Below are 15,010 nucleotides of genomic sequence, written 5' to 3'. Positions count from 1 at the left end.
GTAAAATTCCAGATGTAACACAGTTTGAAAAATAAAGAACAGTTATTCGTCAAAAACTTCAGCATGGTGTGCACATTTGAGGAAACTGGACAAGTGGGAGACAAAAGAAGAAATGTCAGGCCTAAAAATCTGCAGCAGATGAACAGTATCTGAAAGTGATGTCCTTAAGAAAGAGGAAAAAATCCAGCAAAGACCTGACACAAGACCTGAGAGATGCATCTGGACCTTCAGCTGATCCATCTGCTGTCGGCCCAAGCCTCATCAGAAATGGGCTCCATGGAAGGGTGGCTGTCAAGAAGCCGTTCTTAAGGAAGGGAAACAGGGAGAAAAGGCTGAGCTGTGCCAAATGACACCAGAAGTGGACTGAAAATCAGTGGCAACAGGTCTGATGGAGGGATGAATCCTCCCCAGAGCTCGGACCTCAACATTACTGAAGCAGTGTGGGATCATGTTGGCAGAGAACGGAACAAAAGGCAGCCGACATCCAAAGAAGAGCTTTGGGGTGTCCTTCAAGAACTATTCTTGAAGACTCCTTAAAGAAAGGACAGAAAGCTTGTCTGAGAGAGTTCAGGCTGTGTTGGAGAACAAAGGAGCTCAATCCTAATATTGAGTTAGAGTTGTACAAAGTCTGTTTTTGCCCTTAGATGTTGTATTTCCATTTAAGTTTACATGTTGCAATAAACCGCTGCACCTATTTCTGGTGTTCCTGACAATATATGCACAATGGGCGATTGCTCGGGCCTTTTGCACAGCACTGTATTCTCCTCGCTCTCTCTTTCAGGTGGTGTGCGTCAGCTCCTTTTCCCAGACATTGCGTCGCTACACCAGTCTCAACCATCTGGCCCAGGCTGCCCGTGCTGTCCTCCAGAACTCAGCTCAGATCAATCAGATGCTCTCCGACCTCAACCGAGTTGATTTCACCAACGTACAGGTCAGCTAATGCTTCTGTCCGCGCCGACTAGCTCCACCTGTCACTGTGCGCTGGTGTTTTTGGTGAAACATGGGATCACCAGTGTGGGATCATCCTGAGAGAGAACGGAACAAAAGGCAGCCGACATCCAAAGAAGAGATTTGAGATGTTCTTCAAGAAGCCTGGAGAACTATTCCTGCAGACTACTTAAAGAAAGGACAGAAAGCTTGTCTAAGAGGGTTCAGGCTGTGTTGAAGAATAAAGGAGCTCAAACCTAATATTGATCCTCAAGCTTGTTAGAATTGTAGAAATTTTGTTATTACCTTATATACTGTATTGCCATTCATGTTAGCATATCTCTAGATATTACTGCACATATTTTCTGTTTTTCTGGCCTTATATAAAGAAATAAGGTGTAGCTCAAAACTTTTCAACTGTACTTTATTGACTGAAGATAATACAGGTTTGTTACTAAATGAAAAAAATCATCTAAAAACAATATTTACCAGAATTAATCTGGGTGTTTAAATCATCCAGTTCAGAGCTTTCTTGTCTCGGGAGCTTCCACCCCATGGCTGTTTCCAAAGAGGATTCTCCCCATTGTCCCTTTGTAAAATCTAACAAGAATTTGCTTGGGAATTGAGCTGTTTTATGTTTCCTTATGAAATACAATACCTAAAAAAATATGCAGCATTCAGAAGTTCATTGTTGATTTGTCACTGCACTAAAAACTCTCTGTTATGTACTGTCTATGTGTCACCAGGCTATTGCATCCTAGTTATCCTTGAGGTGGATGGATAGTAATCTCCATCCAATGCTCAGCAGAGCGGACAGCGTGACAAAGATTGTGCAGCTGATACACAGCACAACCTAAATGGTGTGTGAGACAGAAAGGCCAACAAAAGGTCACAGGTGATTGGATTGCCAAGAGTTCTGTTGACATCATCTCTAGCATCATTTACTATTTAATTCAAAAATTTTATTTTCCTCTTTGTATTGTTACCCCTAAAGGTCTCCAGTCTTATCTCTGGGCATGACGATAGGTGGAGGTGAGCTGAGGTCGTTCTCTGAGGTGCTGAAGCCTATATTAGATGAGAGGGCTGTCCACAAAGAAATACAAACCACAGAGACATCTGTTTATTCACCATGTGGAAAGCAGCACTCTTGACCTTAGGCTTGTTGGTGGCACTGGTGGACAGGGTGCGGTGCAATGATGGTAATCCTTCTTTCTATGGGGTGAAACTGTGTGGAAGAGAGTTCATACGCGCTGTCATCTTTACCTGTGGTGGTTCCCGCTGGAGGAGAGGGGCAGGAGACTCAGGTAAGACTTAGATACAAGTTTACAATCTATAATGTGCAATGTTTTCCTTCAGTCAAACCAAAAAAATCAAAAGTATTTTACCTTTTTTCAATCAGCTCTTATTGGAGAGGAAAACTTTGATCCATGGAACACAAACACCATCCCTCAACAAACCAGTGACCAGGATCCTGCAAAATTCCAAGCATGGAAAGAGCAGATGTTGAATGTGGCATCAGTGGCAGCTGGATTCAGCCGCTCAGCTCGCTCACCACTTTCAGAGGAGATACTGGAGGCTCTACGAGGTGCAGATAGAAAAGGTCGGGACGTAGTGGTCGGACTGTCCAACGCTTGCTGCAAATGGGGCTGCAGCAAGAGTGAGATCAGCTCTCTGTGCTGAGTCTGAATGCTTTTAGTCCTGTCCTTCCTGTCCTCTCTGATGTAATTAATTAATTTCTTTACATGCAGAATTTTTAAAACTTCACAGTAATACAAATGACTGTCCATGTGTTTATCAATGATATGTGTAGTCCAAATGTGTTGCTGTAACTGCCATAGACTAATATATTTCTTTACTAAAGCCTTGTGTAGTTTAGGAGTGTCTGCACCATTGGAAAAAAGATGCATAAATAAGATTTTCATAATGTTAGAAATCTTCCTCTTTCTCTAAAACTTGTTTCACAAGTGCAGTGCTGTCAACAATTTTGAAATAAATGAAGCAATGATGACTGTACATAATAGTTGTCTGAGATTCTTTGAATGAGTGCTGATTCAATAGGGGGATATGATTTCACAATATACCAGACTTATAATGCAATATTTTTGTAGATTACAACATGTGAGGCATTGACTCGTGCTGCTTTTTAAGGTGTTCACAGTATTCAACCCATTTCCACCTTAAGCAAAATTAGACTTTTAACAATTCCACGTTTGATCAACTGAGTCTTCATGGCGGTGATATTTATTTATGTGCCATTAGTCTTGTCCTTTGCCCTTGCTTTTGTGTCCACACCCTTCTCACCCCTTACAAACTGGCATTATGGTATTTTCAAACTGGCACCATCTGCCGGCCAAAGATTGAACTGAAAACAGCGAAAATATACTATCTGTTCAGAAGTGCGTGCAATGTTTTTATTTTTTAAAGCATATTTTTAAAAACAATTCACACTGACACATACATTGTAAAAAAACCCAAAAAGAACAGTAAAGTCTTAAAAGTGGTTTACGTTTCTACGTGTTTACCCTGCTTAGCAGTTTGTTTAGTACGGACACCGAGGAGGATCAAACTTGTCACCCGGCTTGATTGCAAACCATGCAATCTCTGTCATATGCAAGCTAGCGTAGCACCCATATAGATCTACAGAGATCACTATTTTGAATTAAGCCACATAGATTGCGGTGATATTTTATTTAATGTTAGTTGTTAACGCGTAGCTGCACTTTTGTCTATAGACACATAGATCCACCGAATCAGAGAGATCAGGTAAAACCTTTCGCGGTACTTTTAAGATGGTGCTAGCTAGACATGCTATTACTTCTAGCTCCTGTGTTTTGATATGCGGCTGATATGTTATGTACACTATCAAAGCCATTTTATAGTTTCCTCGATTACAAATGCAGCTTTTGTCGGTGCAACTTAGCAGCCGGATATTAGACGTTAGATAATGTTTTTGATATCTGTAAATAAGCTACGTGTTAAATATAGCGTCGCTAAGCTAACTCGCTAACTGTTTGAGACAGAGATTTGCGCCTATGCCGTCTGGGCCTCACGTTGAGAAGGCTCATCAGGTCGCAGCAGATAGTTGCTGCTTATTAGCGACTTATAGATATAGCTGTGGCTTAGTCAAGGGCCACTGGGACTTCTAGGTTTCATTGGCCAGAAACGGAATATGTTCATGGCAGTTATGCCTACACGGCTGTGTTTTGCTGCGCCCAGCACAAACGTTTACAAAGAATACAGCATTTTGTCTCGGTTAAGATTAAAATACCAGCCGTAGGATATATAGTTATTGTTCACAGTCTCTGTATTAGTTGCTTTGTCATCGTTTCTATGTAGCTTACTTGTTTTGAGGTTATAAGTGTGGCTGTGAGCGCTAATGTGTGTGTATGTGGTACGCTCCTCTCTAACAGCCAGTGTATGTGTTATCTCATAGGATGGAGTGGCAGCCAGACGAACAGGGTCTGCAGCAGGTGCTTCAGCTCCTGAAGGATTCCCAGTCCCCAGACACAGCAACTCAGAGAGCTGTGCAAGAAGTATCCTTACCTCTGTCTGTGCATGTGTTTAACAGTGAGGGTGAGAGGAAAAGGTGTGAAATATGTGCAAGATATTTCCTCCCCCACCAGGACTTGGATAACGGCAAAAAATGGTTTATTGTGCCGCGTGCATTTAGCTAAAGTGATAATAAACAGGAACTGAAGTTATGAGGGTGTGTTGATGGTTTAACTCCTTAACAGATACCTCAGAAACTGGAGCAGCTCAACCAGTTTCCAGATTTCAACAACTATCTCATCTTTGTCCTTACAAGCCTTAAATCTGAGGGTATGTACGAGAACAGATTATTAGATTATGAATGCCTTTTTTAAATTTTCTTGATCCAGGCAAATATTTATATACCTAACAACCTCCTTCCTGCATTTTTAAAATGTCGTCTTACACTGTCTCTCTGCTCCCTCCCAAGACGAGCCCACTCGTTCTCTGAGTGGTCTGATTCTGAAGAACAACGTGAAAGCTCACTACCAGAACTTCCCTCCTAACGTGGCCGACTTCATCAAACGAGAATGCCTCAACAACATTGGAGACCCCTCGCCGCTCATCAGAGCTACAATCGGTGGGTGTGTGAGTGAAAGAGGGGAGATGGAGAAAGAGTAAAAGCTAGTGTGAGTCAGAATAACTTGTAGGTGGCTCAGTTTGTTCAGGTGAAGTTGCTGTGTGGGTGCAAACACTGTATTTTGCAGATGTTTTAAATGTTAGAATGTGGATGTGCATTAAGTTGTTAAGTTTTAACTGCTAATTTATTTGAGCTTGCTGTTTTCACTCTGTTATGAAGGCATTCTGATCACGACTATAGCCTCCAAAGGAGAGCTGCAGACGTGGCCCGAGCTGTTGCCTCAGCTCTGTAATCTCCTCAACTCAGATGACTATAACACCTGCGAGGTAAGGCTCAGATACCAGAGCCTTACAGAAGAGTTCTTTATTTGTTATTTTGTCCTTGTAACACCTTTCTTTCTGATCTTTCTCTTCTCTTCAGGGTTCTTTTGGAGCTCTGCAGAAGATCTGTGAGGATTCATCAGAGCTGTTGGATAGCGATGCTCTGAACAGGCCTCTCAACATCATGATCCCCAAATTCCTGCAGTTTTTCAAGCACTGCAGCCCCAAGATCAGGTTAATGAAATCCAGGATTCTTCTGCGTTTAGCTTTCAAAATTAAGATCTCCTCCTTAAAATAATCTATTTTTTGTCTTTTTCTCAGATCCCATGCAATAGCGTGTGTGAACCAGTTTATCATTGGCCGAGCTCAGGCTCTGATGGATAATATTGACACCTTTATTGAGGTAAACTTCAGACCTCTCTCCAATTCTGGCCATCAAAACAAGAGTAGAGGTCATGTTTTAGTTGTTTATACCTCCCTGGAATCTGCTATTTCTTTCTTTTTCTTTTTCTTTTTTAAATCTTTGAAAGTGAGAATTTTGAAAATTGCTCTGCTTTGAAACATAAAGAAAAACTTATGATCACGGCATTTCTGCTGATTGGTTTACACACTGTACACTAACATCACTCACAACAGTGTAATAACTGCGTTGGTTGACATTTGATGTAGGAAATATTACGATGCTTAAGTCGGCTTAGAAAAGCAGGACAGGAAATATCATTCAGGATTGGACAAAGGGTTTTATGATGGATGCGGTGTGCCTTGCCTGAAATAGAGCTTCAGTGCCAGTCTCATTTTCTCAGGATATATGCAGTTAGACTTTGTAACCTTCAGATAGATGAGCACCGGTTTTACACCACGTTGCAAAGGCGCCATATTTTAATCGCTGAGGTCACCACAGCTGGTGATCAATTAATCACTTTCGTTGTACATTTGCTTTACATTATTCGATTAAAGCAGCGTGCTACAATGTTGCTGTCTAGTGTTCACAGGTTTAGGAAAGTTAAGTCATACCCAGTCATGCACACACCTCACCATTGCACCTCTGAAGCTAAAATTAGTTTGATGCTCATCAGTGTGATTTTTACCCACTTGAGTACACGTCGCATTGATGTCAGTTTAGTGCTGCAGTGTATTATCCTCAGTGACGGATCAGATTAGGATGTGGGGAGTGGTAGGTGGGCTGGGGAGTGCTTATCAGCACTGCTTGACAATGTTATGGGGAAACAGAGTTTTCCTCAGGTTTCTGCGAGGCTCCAGGCTGGGCACATGGTTTCCTGTGGGTAAACTGATTTGGACGTTTTTCTTTTCGTACTACCTACTGGTGCAGTCGTGCCGAAGCTTCCCATGCATGGACCTGTGATAGGTCTACAGTACATTGTAGAGGTGATTCTGTGAAGTCTCTCTGTTGTGCTTCTGCGCCTCACCTTCTTTGTCAGCTGTTTTCTCTCGTTGTCGGCATTCTCTGCCTATGCGACCGCTAAGGGACCCGTTAGGGCCTCGCACGCTGATGCAGAGGACAAAATTTACGCTGCAAAAGTCTCGTGCTCAATCAGCCGCGGAAACCATGAATTCCCTTTAACCACTGCATTTGGATGGGGTGGAATTTGCATCTGAGGACTGTTTTTGAGCTATCTTTAACGGCTTGTTTTCTCACTTTCTCGTAGCAGTAAAATACATAACAGGATCCTCCACAGTCTCCTGTACGTTAAAATGAATTAACCGAACACAGGAAGTGCTGATTACCTCTGAAATAGTCACTGTAAACCCACTCAAAACACTCACTAGCATCGCACTATTGATGCAGCAAACATCCGCACACATCATTTTCAAGTCCTGTAATATATACAATGGCCTCTACTTATCCTTTCTGTTCAGACTGGTGGCAAATTGTCAACAGAATTTTTTATTCAACCATCATTTGTGCTTCGTAAATCTCTGTCAGGGAAAATCCTGGTAACTGAGTTCAGTAAATTAAAATGCCCTTTTCCAATCCCATGTCCTTTCCCTCCTGCAAGTTGTTCTCTTATTTCTAACTTCTTGTCTCATTTATTTGATTTTCTTTCCTTTCTTTTTAGAGTCTGTTCGCACTGGCTGGAGACGAGGACAGCGAAGTCCGGAAGAATGTGTGCCGGGCTCTGGTCATGCTGCTGGAAGTCCGTATTGACCGGCTCATCCCACACATGCACAGCATCATCCAGGTGAGGCCGTGACTTTGTCCCATACATGGCCATAAGTACACGCTTCCTCACCCGAATCCTCACAATCCCTTGCTGTTGTTGTCCTCCAGTACATGCTGCAGCGCACCCAGGACCCAGATGAGAATGTGGCTCTGGAGGCCTGTGAGTTCTGGCTGACTCTGGCTGAACAGCCCATCTGTAAAGAGGCCCTCTCTGGTCACTTGGTTCAGTAAGTGCTCACATTCCAACAGGGCGTGGGACTGAGTTGAAGACGAGATCATTTAATCTGAGCCGTCTCTTTTTTTCTTTTTTTTCAGACTGATTCCTATTTTGGTGAATGGGATGAAATACTCGGAGATAGACATTATTCTTCTGAAGGTATGCAGCTTCTCAACAAATCAACTGCTGCTTACACAGACGTTCTCTCTGCTCTCTTCTTGCCTCTGGCGTGCTACCTTTGTCCGTTCTGCATGAATCTTCATCTCCTTTGTCCTCCAGGGGGACGTTGAAGAGGATGAGACGGTTCCAGACAGTGAGCAAGACATCAAGCCTCGCTTCCATAAGTCCCGCACTGTCACTCTGCAGCACGAGGGAGGAGAGGGGGAGGAGGGGGAGGACATCGATGAAGACGATGACGACGACGACGACACCTTGTCTGACTGGAATCTGCGTAAGTTAGAAACCTGCAATCACACAGATGGAACTGTAATGGGAGATGGGGTAAAGGCATTTTTATCTTTGGCTGCTGCATGCGTTACACTTGGCCTTTGAATTGTTTTTCTATTTTTATTCATTTATGCTTGTACAGAGCAAATGACAGTAATCAGAACATGGGGCAATTAGAAAATGTGCGATGAATGATCTAATGTCTCTGACTCAGAAATGAGCAGAGTTTTTGATATTTTTCTTTAAAAAAACAACAACTCAATTTGTCTATATTTTTTGTGGTGGGTTATTACAGTTTCCAAGTAATCCCTGCTTCCCCCTTCCAGGAAAGTGTTCGGCTGCAGCTCTGGACGTACTTGCCAACGTGTTTCGTGAGGAGTTGCTCCCCCATCTTCTACCCTTGCTTAAAGGCCTGCTTTTCCATCCTGACTGGGTCATCAAAGAGTCTGGCATCTTAGTGCTGGGGGCCATCGCTGAGGGTGAGACTGGACACAAAAATACGATGCTCTTAAGTGAGATTATATGTTTAAACAACCTTTCACTGTCAAAAGAATGATCAGAGGACTTAATTGTAATCGTTTCAGGCTGTATGCAGGGTATGGTACCATACTTGCCTGAGCTCATCCCCCACCTCATCCAGTGCTTATGCGACAAGAAGGCCTTGGTCCGCTCCATCGCCTGCTGGACCCTAAGCCGCTACGCCCACTGGGTGGTCAGCCAGCCCCCTGACGCTCACCTCAAACCCCTCATGACCGAGCTGCTCAAACGCATCCTGGATGGCAACAAAAGAGTGCAGGAGGCGGCATGCAGGTGCAGCCCTTCGTCCTTTCTCCTGTTTTCGCACACTTCCTGCTCATTTATTATTTTTAACCGTCTCATCTTTTCTACAGTGCGTTTGCCACCCTGGAGGAGGAGGCATGTACAGAGCTGGTGCCTTATCTGAGCTTCATCCTGGACACGCTGGTTTTTGCTTTCGGGAAGTATCAGCACAAGAATCTGCTCATTCTTTATGATGCCATCGGAACGTTGGCAGACTCTGTGGGACATCATCTCAACCAGCCTGTGAGCTACACATCCGAACATAGTTACACGGCCCCGTTTTGTGTATTTTCTATTGATTTCTTGTTCTGACTCGCAAACAAATGTCTTGTGCTTGCGTTTTTAGGAGTACATTGAGAAGCTGATGCCTCCGCTGATTGCGAAATGGAACGAGCTGAAGGATGAGGACAAAGATCTCTTCCCTCTGCTCGAGTGTCTTTCATCTGTTGCCACGGCGCTGCAGAGCGGCTTTCTCCCCTACTGCGAGCCCGTCTATCAGCGCTGCGTCACCCTAGTCCAGAAGACTCTGGCTCAAGCCATGGTAAGCCAAATGTTCACCCGGGTACACTTTGCACATGAAGTTTATGTTGTTGCTGCTTTACATAAAATGACACTTGATTTGGTTGTGTGTCTCAGATGTACAGCCAGCAGCCAGACCAGTATGAAGCACCAGACAAGGACTTCATGATCGTAGCGCTGGATCTGTTAAGCGGCTTGGCGGAGGGGCTCGGGGGCCATGTGGACACGCTCGTGGCCCGCAGTAACATCATGACCCTGCTTTTCCAGTGCATGCAGGTGAGGAGAGTTCACATGAGAGAAAAATCAAAACAATATCGTTTTGAGCACGATATCGTCGATGGTTTTGATTGAAATGTCTGCATATACATGAAGGATTAATGTTTGCAGGGTTTATACAATGTCATGTAAGTGATCAAATTCTCCCTGATCAGTTAGACCTCCTACAGTTGTATCTGATATGTTTTTGTTAACGCAAACCGGATTTTTGTGATGAGCTGATGAACAAGGTGGTTTCATTCTGAATTAATGAGCTTTAGATGTCACATTGATGATCGTCATTTGATAACTAGGAATTAGCTAATCTTTAAAAAAAAGCTTTGGACTGCATAGAGCGCATGTTAGTCCAAGCCGTCTCTCCACTCTGTCTTAAATGTAAGACAGAAATTGGTGATCTTACTCACTGTTTCTGGTCCTGTGTTAAAATACAAAATTATTGGAGTGATGTCTTATTTGAAAAGCAAAATATTCTGAAAAAGGACCTCGATCTCGACCCGGTCTCTCTCCTTCTGGGCCTTCCCAGTGAGCGTGTGACTGATATATACCAGAAGAAGCTGTATAATGTTATGTCATTCTGCGCCAGGAAAAATATTCTACAGCGCTGGATTTCAGATAAAGCCCCCTCATTGAGGGGATGGCACAGGACAATAATGGAATACATACCTCTGGACTTTCTTACCTGTCTTTTTCACTCCAAAACTAACACCTTTGGAAGAATATGGAAACCATTTCTTGACTATATTAATGTAAACATCTCTGCTATACTGACAAGGGCTTTTGTATAAAATGTTCTTGTGTTTTTTTTTTTGTTTTTTTTTTGGGGGGGGGGGGGTCTCTCTTCTTTTTCAGCTCCCGCTTTATCTCTAGCTCATTCTATACTGTATAATGTACCTGTCACATCTATCTGGAACTGATCCTTCTGTTTTGGTTCTTGATTTTTCTGTTGTTGTTCCCAGCTTGTTGTTGTTGTTGTTTTATTATTCTGTCTAGTCTTGTCTTTTGTATGTCTGCTTATTGAAAAAATTAAACACATTTTTTTTTTAAAACAACAACCTTTTGTTCAAGAGCAGAACGGCTTCAGGGAGTTAGATGTGCCGCTGTCCAGCTCTTCATGTCTGCTGCTGGTATGTGTTCACATTTGTTTGTTTTTCTGTGTCTTTTGTTCCAGGATACGATGCCTGAGGTAAGGCAGAGTTCATTTGCTCTGCTGGGGGATTTGACCAAGGCTTGCTTCCCACATGTCAAGCCGTGCATTGGTAATTATCTCATTGTTCTTTTTTCCCCCATTAATCCCACGATTTAACCATCATGATAAAAAAATAAATAAAGAAGTGCTGGTTCAGAGGCGGTTAAAATTCAGAATTACCTAAGAACCTTTTTTATTTTTTGGTGGTAATACGGTCATTGGTCCAATAATTCACTCACCCGTCCTCTCAGTGAGGGTCTCGCTGGGACTAGAAAAAGCTGAAGTATGCTCGCATCATGTCATATTTATGTCTGAATGACAGACTTTTTCTTGTGCAACATTTAGCACAAAAAGTATCTGGCTGAGACATTTTTAATTGAGCCGATAAGTCAATAGGGCTGATATAAAGGTGGTATTTTCTTCATTTTTGATTCTCTAATATTTTTATGCATATTCCCCTCAGCTGAATTCATGCCCATCCTTGGAACAAATCTGAACCCAGAGTTCATCTCTGTCTGCAACAATGCAACCTGGGCAATAGGAGAAATCTGCATGCAGATGGGTAAGTAGGGGCAACTTCATATGTATGTGATGCAGAGGTGCGTTCATGCGTTTGAACATCAGATATTGTGAGTCTCACTTTTATTCCTCTGCTGTCAGGAGTGGAAATGCAGCCATACATTGCTATGGTTTTAAACCAGCTGGTTGAGATCATTAATCGACCCAACACACCCAAAACCCTGCTGGAGAACACTGGTACGTGAATGGACAGCTGTGTTTCTGCTTGTTTTTTAAAGGGAAGGCACCAGATTTTATAGGTGCAGTTAGAATTATCAGTCATATAAGGGTTTGTTGTCTGTTGTTCCTCACAATACTACACACCCCTCTTACAGCAGTTTTTTCATTTTTCCCCTTTTCCAGCGATCACCATTGGACGACTGGGGTATGTGTGTCCTCAGGAGGTTGCTCCCATGCTACCACAGTTCATCCGACCCTGGTGAGAGATGTTTAATCTCCCAAAGAGATAAACTACAAACCCACTTTCAGGATACGTTTATATAGGAGAGTTGTTGTAGAATGAAGTTTGAAAGATGCTTCTTGGTTTATTTTTTGCGCGCTGCAGGTGTACGTCCCTGCGCAACATCCGAGACAACGAGGAGAAAGACTCTGCCTTCCGTGGGATTTGCATTATGATCGGTGTGAATCCTGGAGGCGTTGTGCAGGTGAGACACTGCAAGCTAAAGCTGCAGATGTTGTAGGCTTGACCTCGAAACGTCACACCTCTTGCTTCATGTCTGTTCAGGACTTCATCTTCTTCTGTGATGCCGTGGCCTCCTGGGTGAACCCTAAAGATGATCTGAGAGACATGTTCTACAAGGTAAGGGTCCAATAGAGGGGTTAGCTCTTATGCTTTTCCAGCTAGTCTGATTTAAAAACTAAGGTTCACCCGCTAAAACAAGCTGATTGAGACCTTTACTATTTCCAACAGTAACTTCTTTACTCTGTTTTCTGGGGGCTACAGTGTATTGAAAATCAGTCCAGGAACTACCTCTACCTTCCAGAGAACATGCATTCATGCATCAAGTTGTATTAAACCACAATTTCAGATGAGCACAACTTTCTTGGATAATTAGACTGGTTTATTGTTTTTGACTGGACCGAGGACGTTTAGCAGTCTTGTCGCTTTTTGCCTGCAAGCTGTTGCCATCAGTTTTAACCTGCGGGAGATGTTTTACGGTCGGTAAATGGATATCTGTAAAGAAAAAGCGAGCCGTTTCCATTCTTGCTGCCTCGACTGAAAATTAGCATGCACACCTGGACGTTGTGTTTCCAAAAATGATCAGACGATCAGAGCCGTAACTGTTTAAAGGCTGATTTATGGTGGCCTACGGAGAGCTCTCACCGTCGGTTGCGTGCGTCGGCCAAAATTCCCATCTATACGTCGAGGCGACGGAGACCGCAAGGGTTGTGATTGGTCAGCTAACAACATCATTTTCAGAAGAACTTTTCCGGTTTAGCTCCTTCCTCCAGAACAAAAACACCGCCATTTTTGAAGGAGTTTACTGTGTGCCGGTCAACATTTGGTCAAAATTATTTGCATTTCAATATCAATAAGCTCCAACTCCAACAACAGACTTTCTCTCTCGGTCGCCATCGTTCACTGTGAGGAGCGGAACGGAGCCGGAAGGTAAACAATCAATCAACGACTTTAAGGATAGACGTCGCAAGATTGGGTCGTTTAACGTAGCGACGCCTACTGATCGGGAGGTGAATTGCCTTTCGTATCCGACATCCCGACGGAGAACTTCGAAAGGTTTAACAGCCTCTCCGTGACTACGGAGAAGCATACTGAGGCCTTAATACCCGCGGCTGGTTGGGGGGAGTCATTGAAAACAGGAGAGACTTGAGTGCTGCCTCGGTGCCGTTTTCTCAGTCGACATCCACCCCCTAAGATACTGAGCCTGGGCATCTTCTTTTTTTTATTTATTTTTTTTACTCTTTTTTTTAAGATCCTGCATGGTTTCAAGGAGCAGGTCGGGGAGGAGAACTGGCAGCAGTTTTCAGAGCAGTTTCCGCCGTTGCTGAAGGAGAGACTGGCGGCCTGCTACGGCGTTTAAATGCTCTACAACCACCCAAGAGGTGAGCCAACATCAGCTTTGATTTAAGTCCCAGCACGGGTACAAACTTTGGTTCTGTTGCCGTTAACTCCTTTGTGTCCGCTCTTCTCTTTTTTTCCATCCTCCCAGGTGAGCCAGCAGGAGGAGGGTGAATGGGAAACTCATCCATCTGTGTATTGCACTGCCCCGATCTGGGGGGAGGGAGAGGGACGCTTTTGGGCACTCCCCCTGATGGACGGCCCCCACGCCCTATGTGTTTGTCCATAGAGGGAGGGTGGGCGGGTGGGAGGGAGGGACAGGGGGACACCTCTAGATTAACTAGGCAGGGACCCGACACAGAAAAACTAACTGTTAGGGACAGATAGAAAGGAGGACACGGAAAGACAGGCAAGTTGGGAAAGAGCAGCACAGAGAAAGTTCAGGGAAAGATAGGGAGGGAAATCACTATCAAGGCAGGGAAATCAAGCTACAGAAATTTCTGTTACTTGGGACCGGCAGGACAGGGACCGTTGAGATTTTAAAGGTATTCTTAAACTTGAGAGGAAACGATAGCTTGACTGACAGACAAATAGACCAACGTACACAGACTCATACATTAACTTGCACATGCTATAAATGCAGTACATGGAACAGACTGTGGGTGGCACTATGATTTAGAATTTTTAAGACCTACTACATCTAGTTAGGGACAGAAAGGAGTTTAAACTCTCTTCATCTTCTGGGTAATAACTTTATTTTCCGGGGAATATGATTCAATATCAGTTACTTCATCTATACTCACTGAATTCTACTTAACTGTAAGATATTTTCGCTATCCTCATCTATGTTTCCTACCTGCATTTTTGACCAGAGTGCTGCTTCTCAGAGCTATCCATCTATCAGACATATTGCTGTCACATTTTCTACCTGATCAAGCGTAAGAGCAAGCGTCTTTCCTCGTTGCTTCACGGAATCCATTCCTCTAGGAAGGAAGAATTAGGGCTAACACATCTGTTTTCTCACCAGAGCGGGAGGAAATCATACAAAGAAAATCACATCTTTAGTTTTGTCTTTGAGGGTCTGTGTGTGTGTGTGTGTGTGTGTGTGTGTGTGTGTGTGTGTGTGTGTGTGTGTGTGTGTGTGTGTGTGTGTGTGTGTGTGTGTGCACGTGCAGTTTGTAAATCCTTACTTCGGCATTCTGTGTTAACAGTGTGTGAAATATGTATTGTTTTTGATATGGTACCAAGTTAAAACTTGACTCCCACCGCAATGTCCTTGGTACCTGTTAACTGTGACCAAGTGTTAATGTGTGTGTGTGTGTGTGTGTGTGTGTGCGTGCGCGCATGTGAGTGAGTGTGTTTGTCTACATTCGTACTGATATCCATTTGATGCCATATTGATATCGTTAGTAA

General features: G+C 43.5%; 2 protein-coding genes across 2 annotated transcripts; both read left to right on the top strand.

Moving 5' to 3' along the window:
- Window positions 1-683: 683 nt before the first annotated feature.
- Window positions 684-2,945, top strand: rln3b (relaxin 3b). The gene is made up of 4 exons (XM_075464491.1): window positions 684-931; window positions 1,674-1,822; window positions 1,922-2,231; window positions 2,327-2,945. Exons 3-4 carry the CDS (start codon window positions 2,057-2,059, stop codon window positions 2,605-2,607), a joined length of 456 nt encoding a protein of 151 aa, XP_075320606.1. The 5' UTR covers window positions 684-931; window positions 1,674-1,822; window positions 1,922-2,056; the 3' UTR covers window positions 2,608-2,945.
- A 544-nt stretch (window positions 2,946-3,489) lies between these two features.
- Window positions 3,490-13,883, top strand: tnpo2b (transportin 2b). The gene is made up of 24 exons (XM_075463583.1): window positions 3,490-3,690; window positions 4,361-4,460; window positions 4,671-4,746; window positions 4,886-5,035; window positions 5,255-5,361; window positions 5,456-5,589; window positions 5,677-5,758; window positions 7,434-7,556; window positions 7,646-7,764; window positions 7,853-7,913; window positions 8,034-8,205; window positions 8,528-8,680; window positions 8,786-9,011; window positions 9,092-9,263; window positions 9,367-9,561; window positions 9,657-9,815; window positions 10,984-11,071; window positions 11,465-11,563; window positions 11,662-11,757; window positions 11,923-11,998; window positions 12,125-12,224; window positions 12,305-12,379; window positions 13,512-13,641; window positions 13,749-13,883. Exons 2-23 carry the CDS (start codon window positions 4,362-4,364, stop codon window positions 13,617-13,619), a joined length of 2,670 nt encoding a protein of 889 aa, XP_075319698.1. The 5' UTR covers window positions 3,490-3,690; window position 4,361; the 3' UTR covers window positions 13,620-13,641; window positions 13,749-13,883.
- The last annotated feature ends 1,127 nt before the right edge of the window (window positions 13,884-15,010 follow it).

The sequence above is a fragment of the Odontesthes bonariensis genome, chromosome 4 (genome assembly GCF_027942865.1).
Source record: "Odontesthes bonariensis isolate fOdoBon6 chromosome 4, fOdoBon6.hap1, whole genome shotgun sequence".
Lineage (NCBI taxonomy): Eukaryota > Metazoa > Chordata > Actinopteri > Atheriniformes > Atherinopsidae > Odontesthes > Odontesthes bonariensis.
Note: the sequence above shows the minus strand (reverse complement) of the source record. Positions and strands in the feature narration are given on the sequence as shown.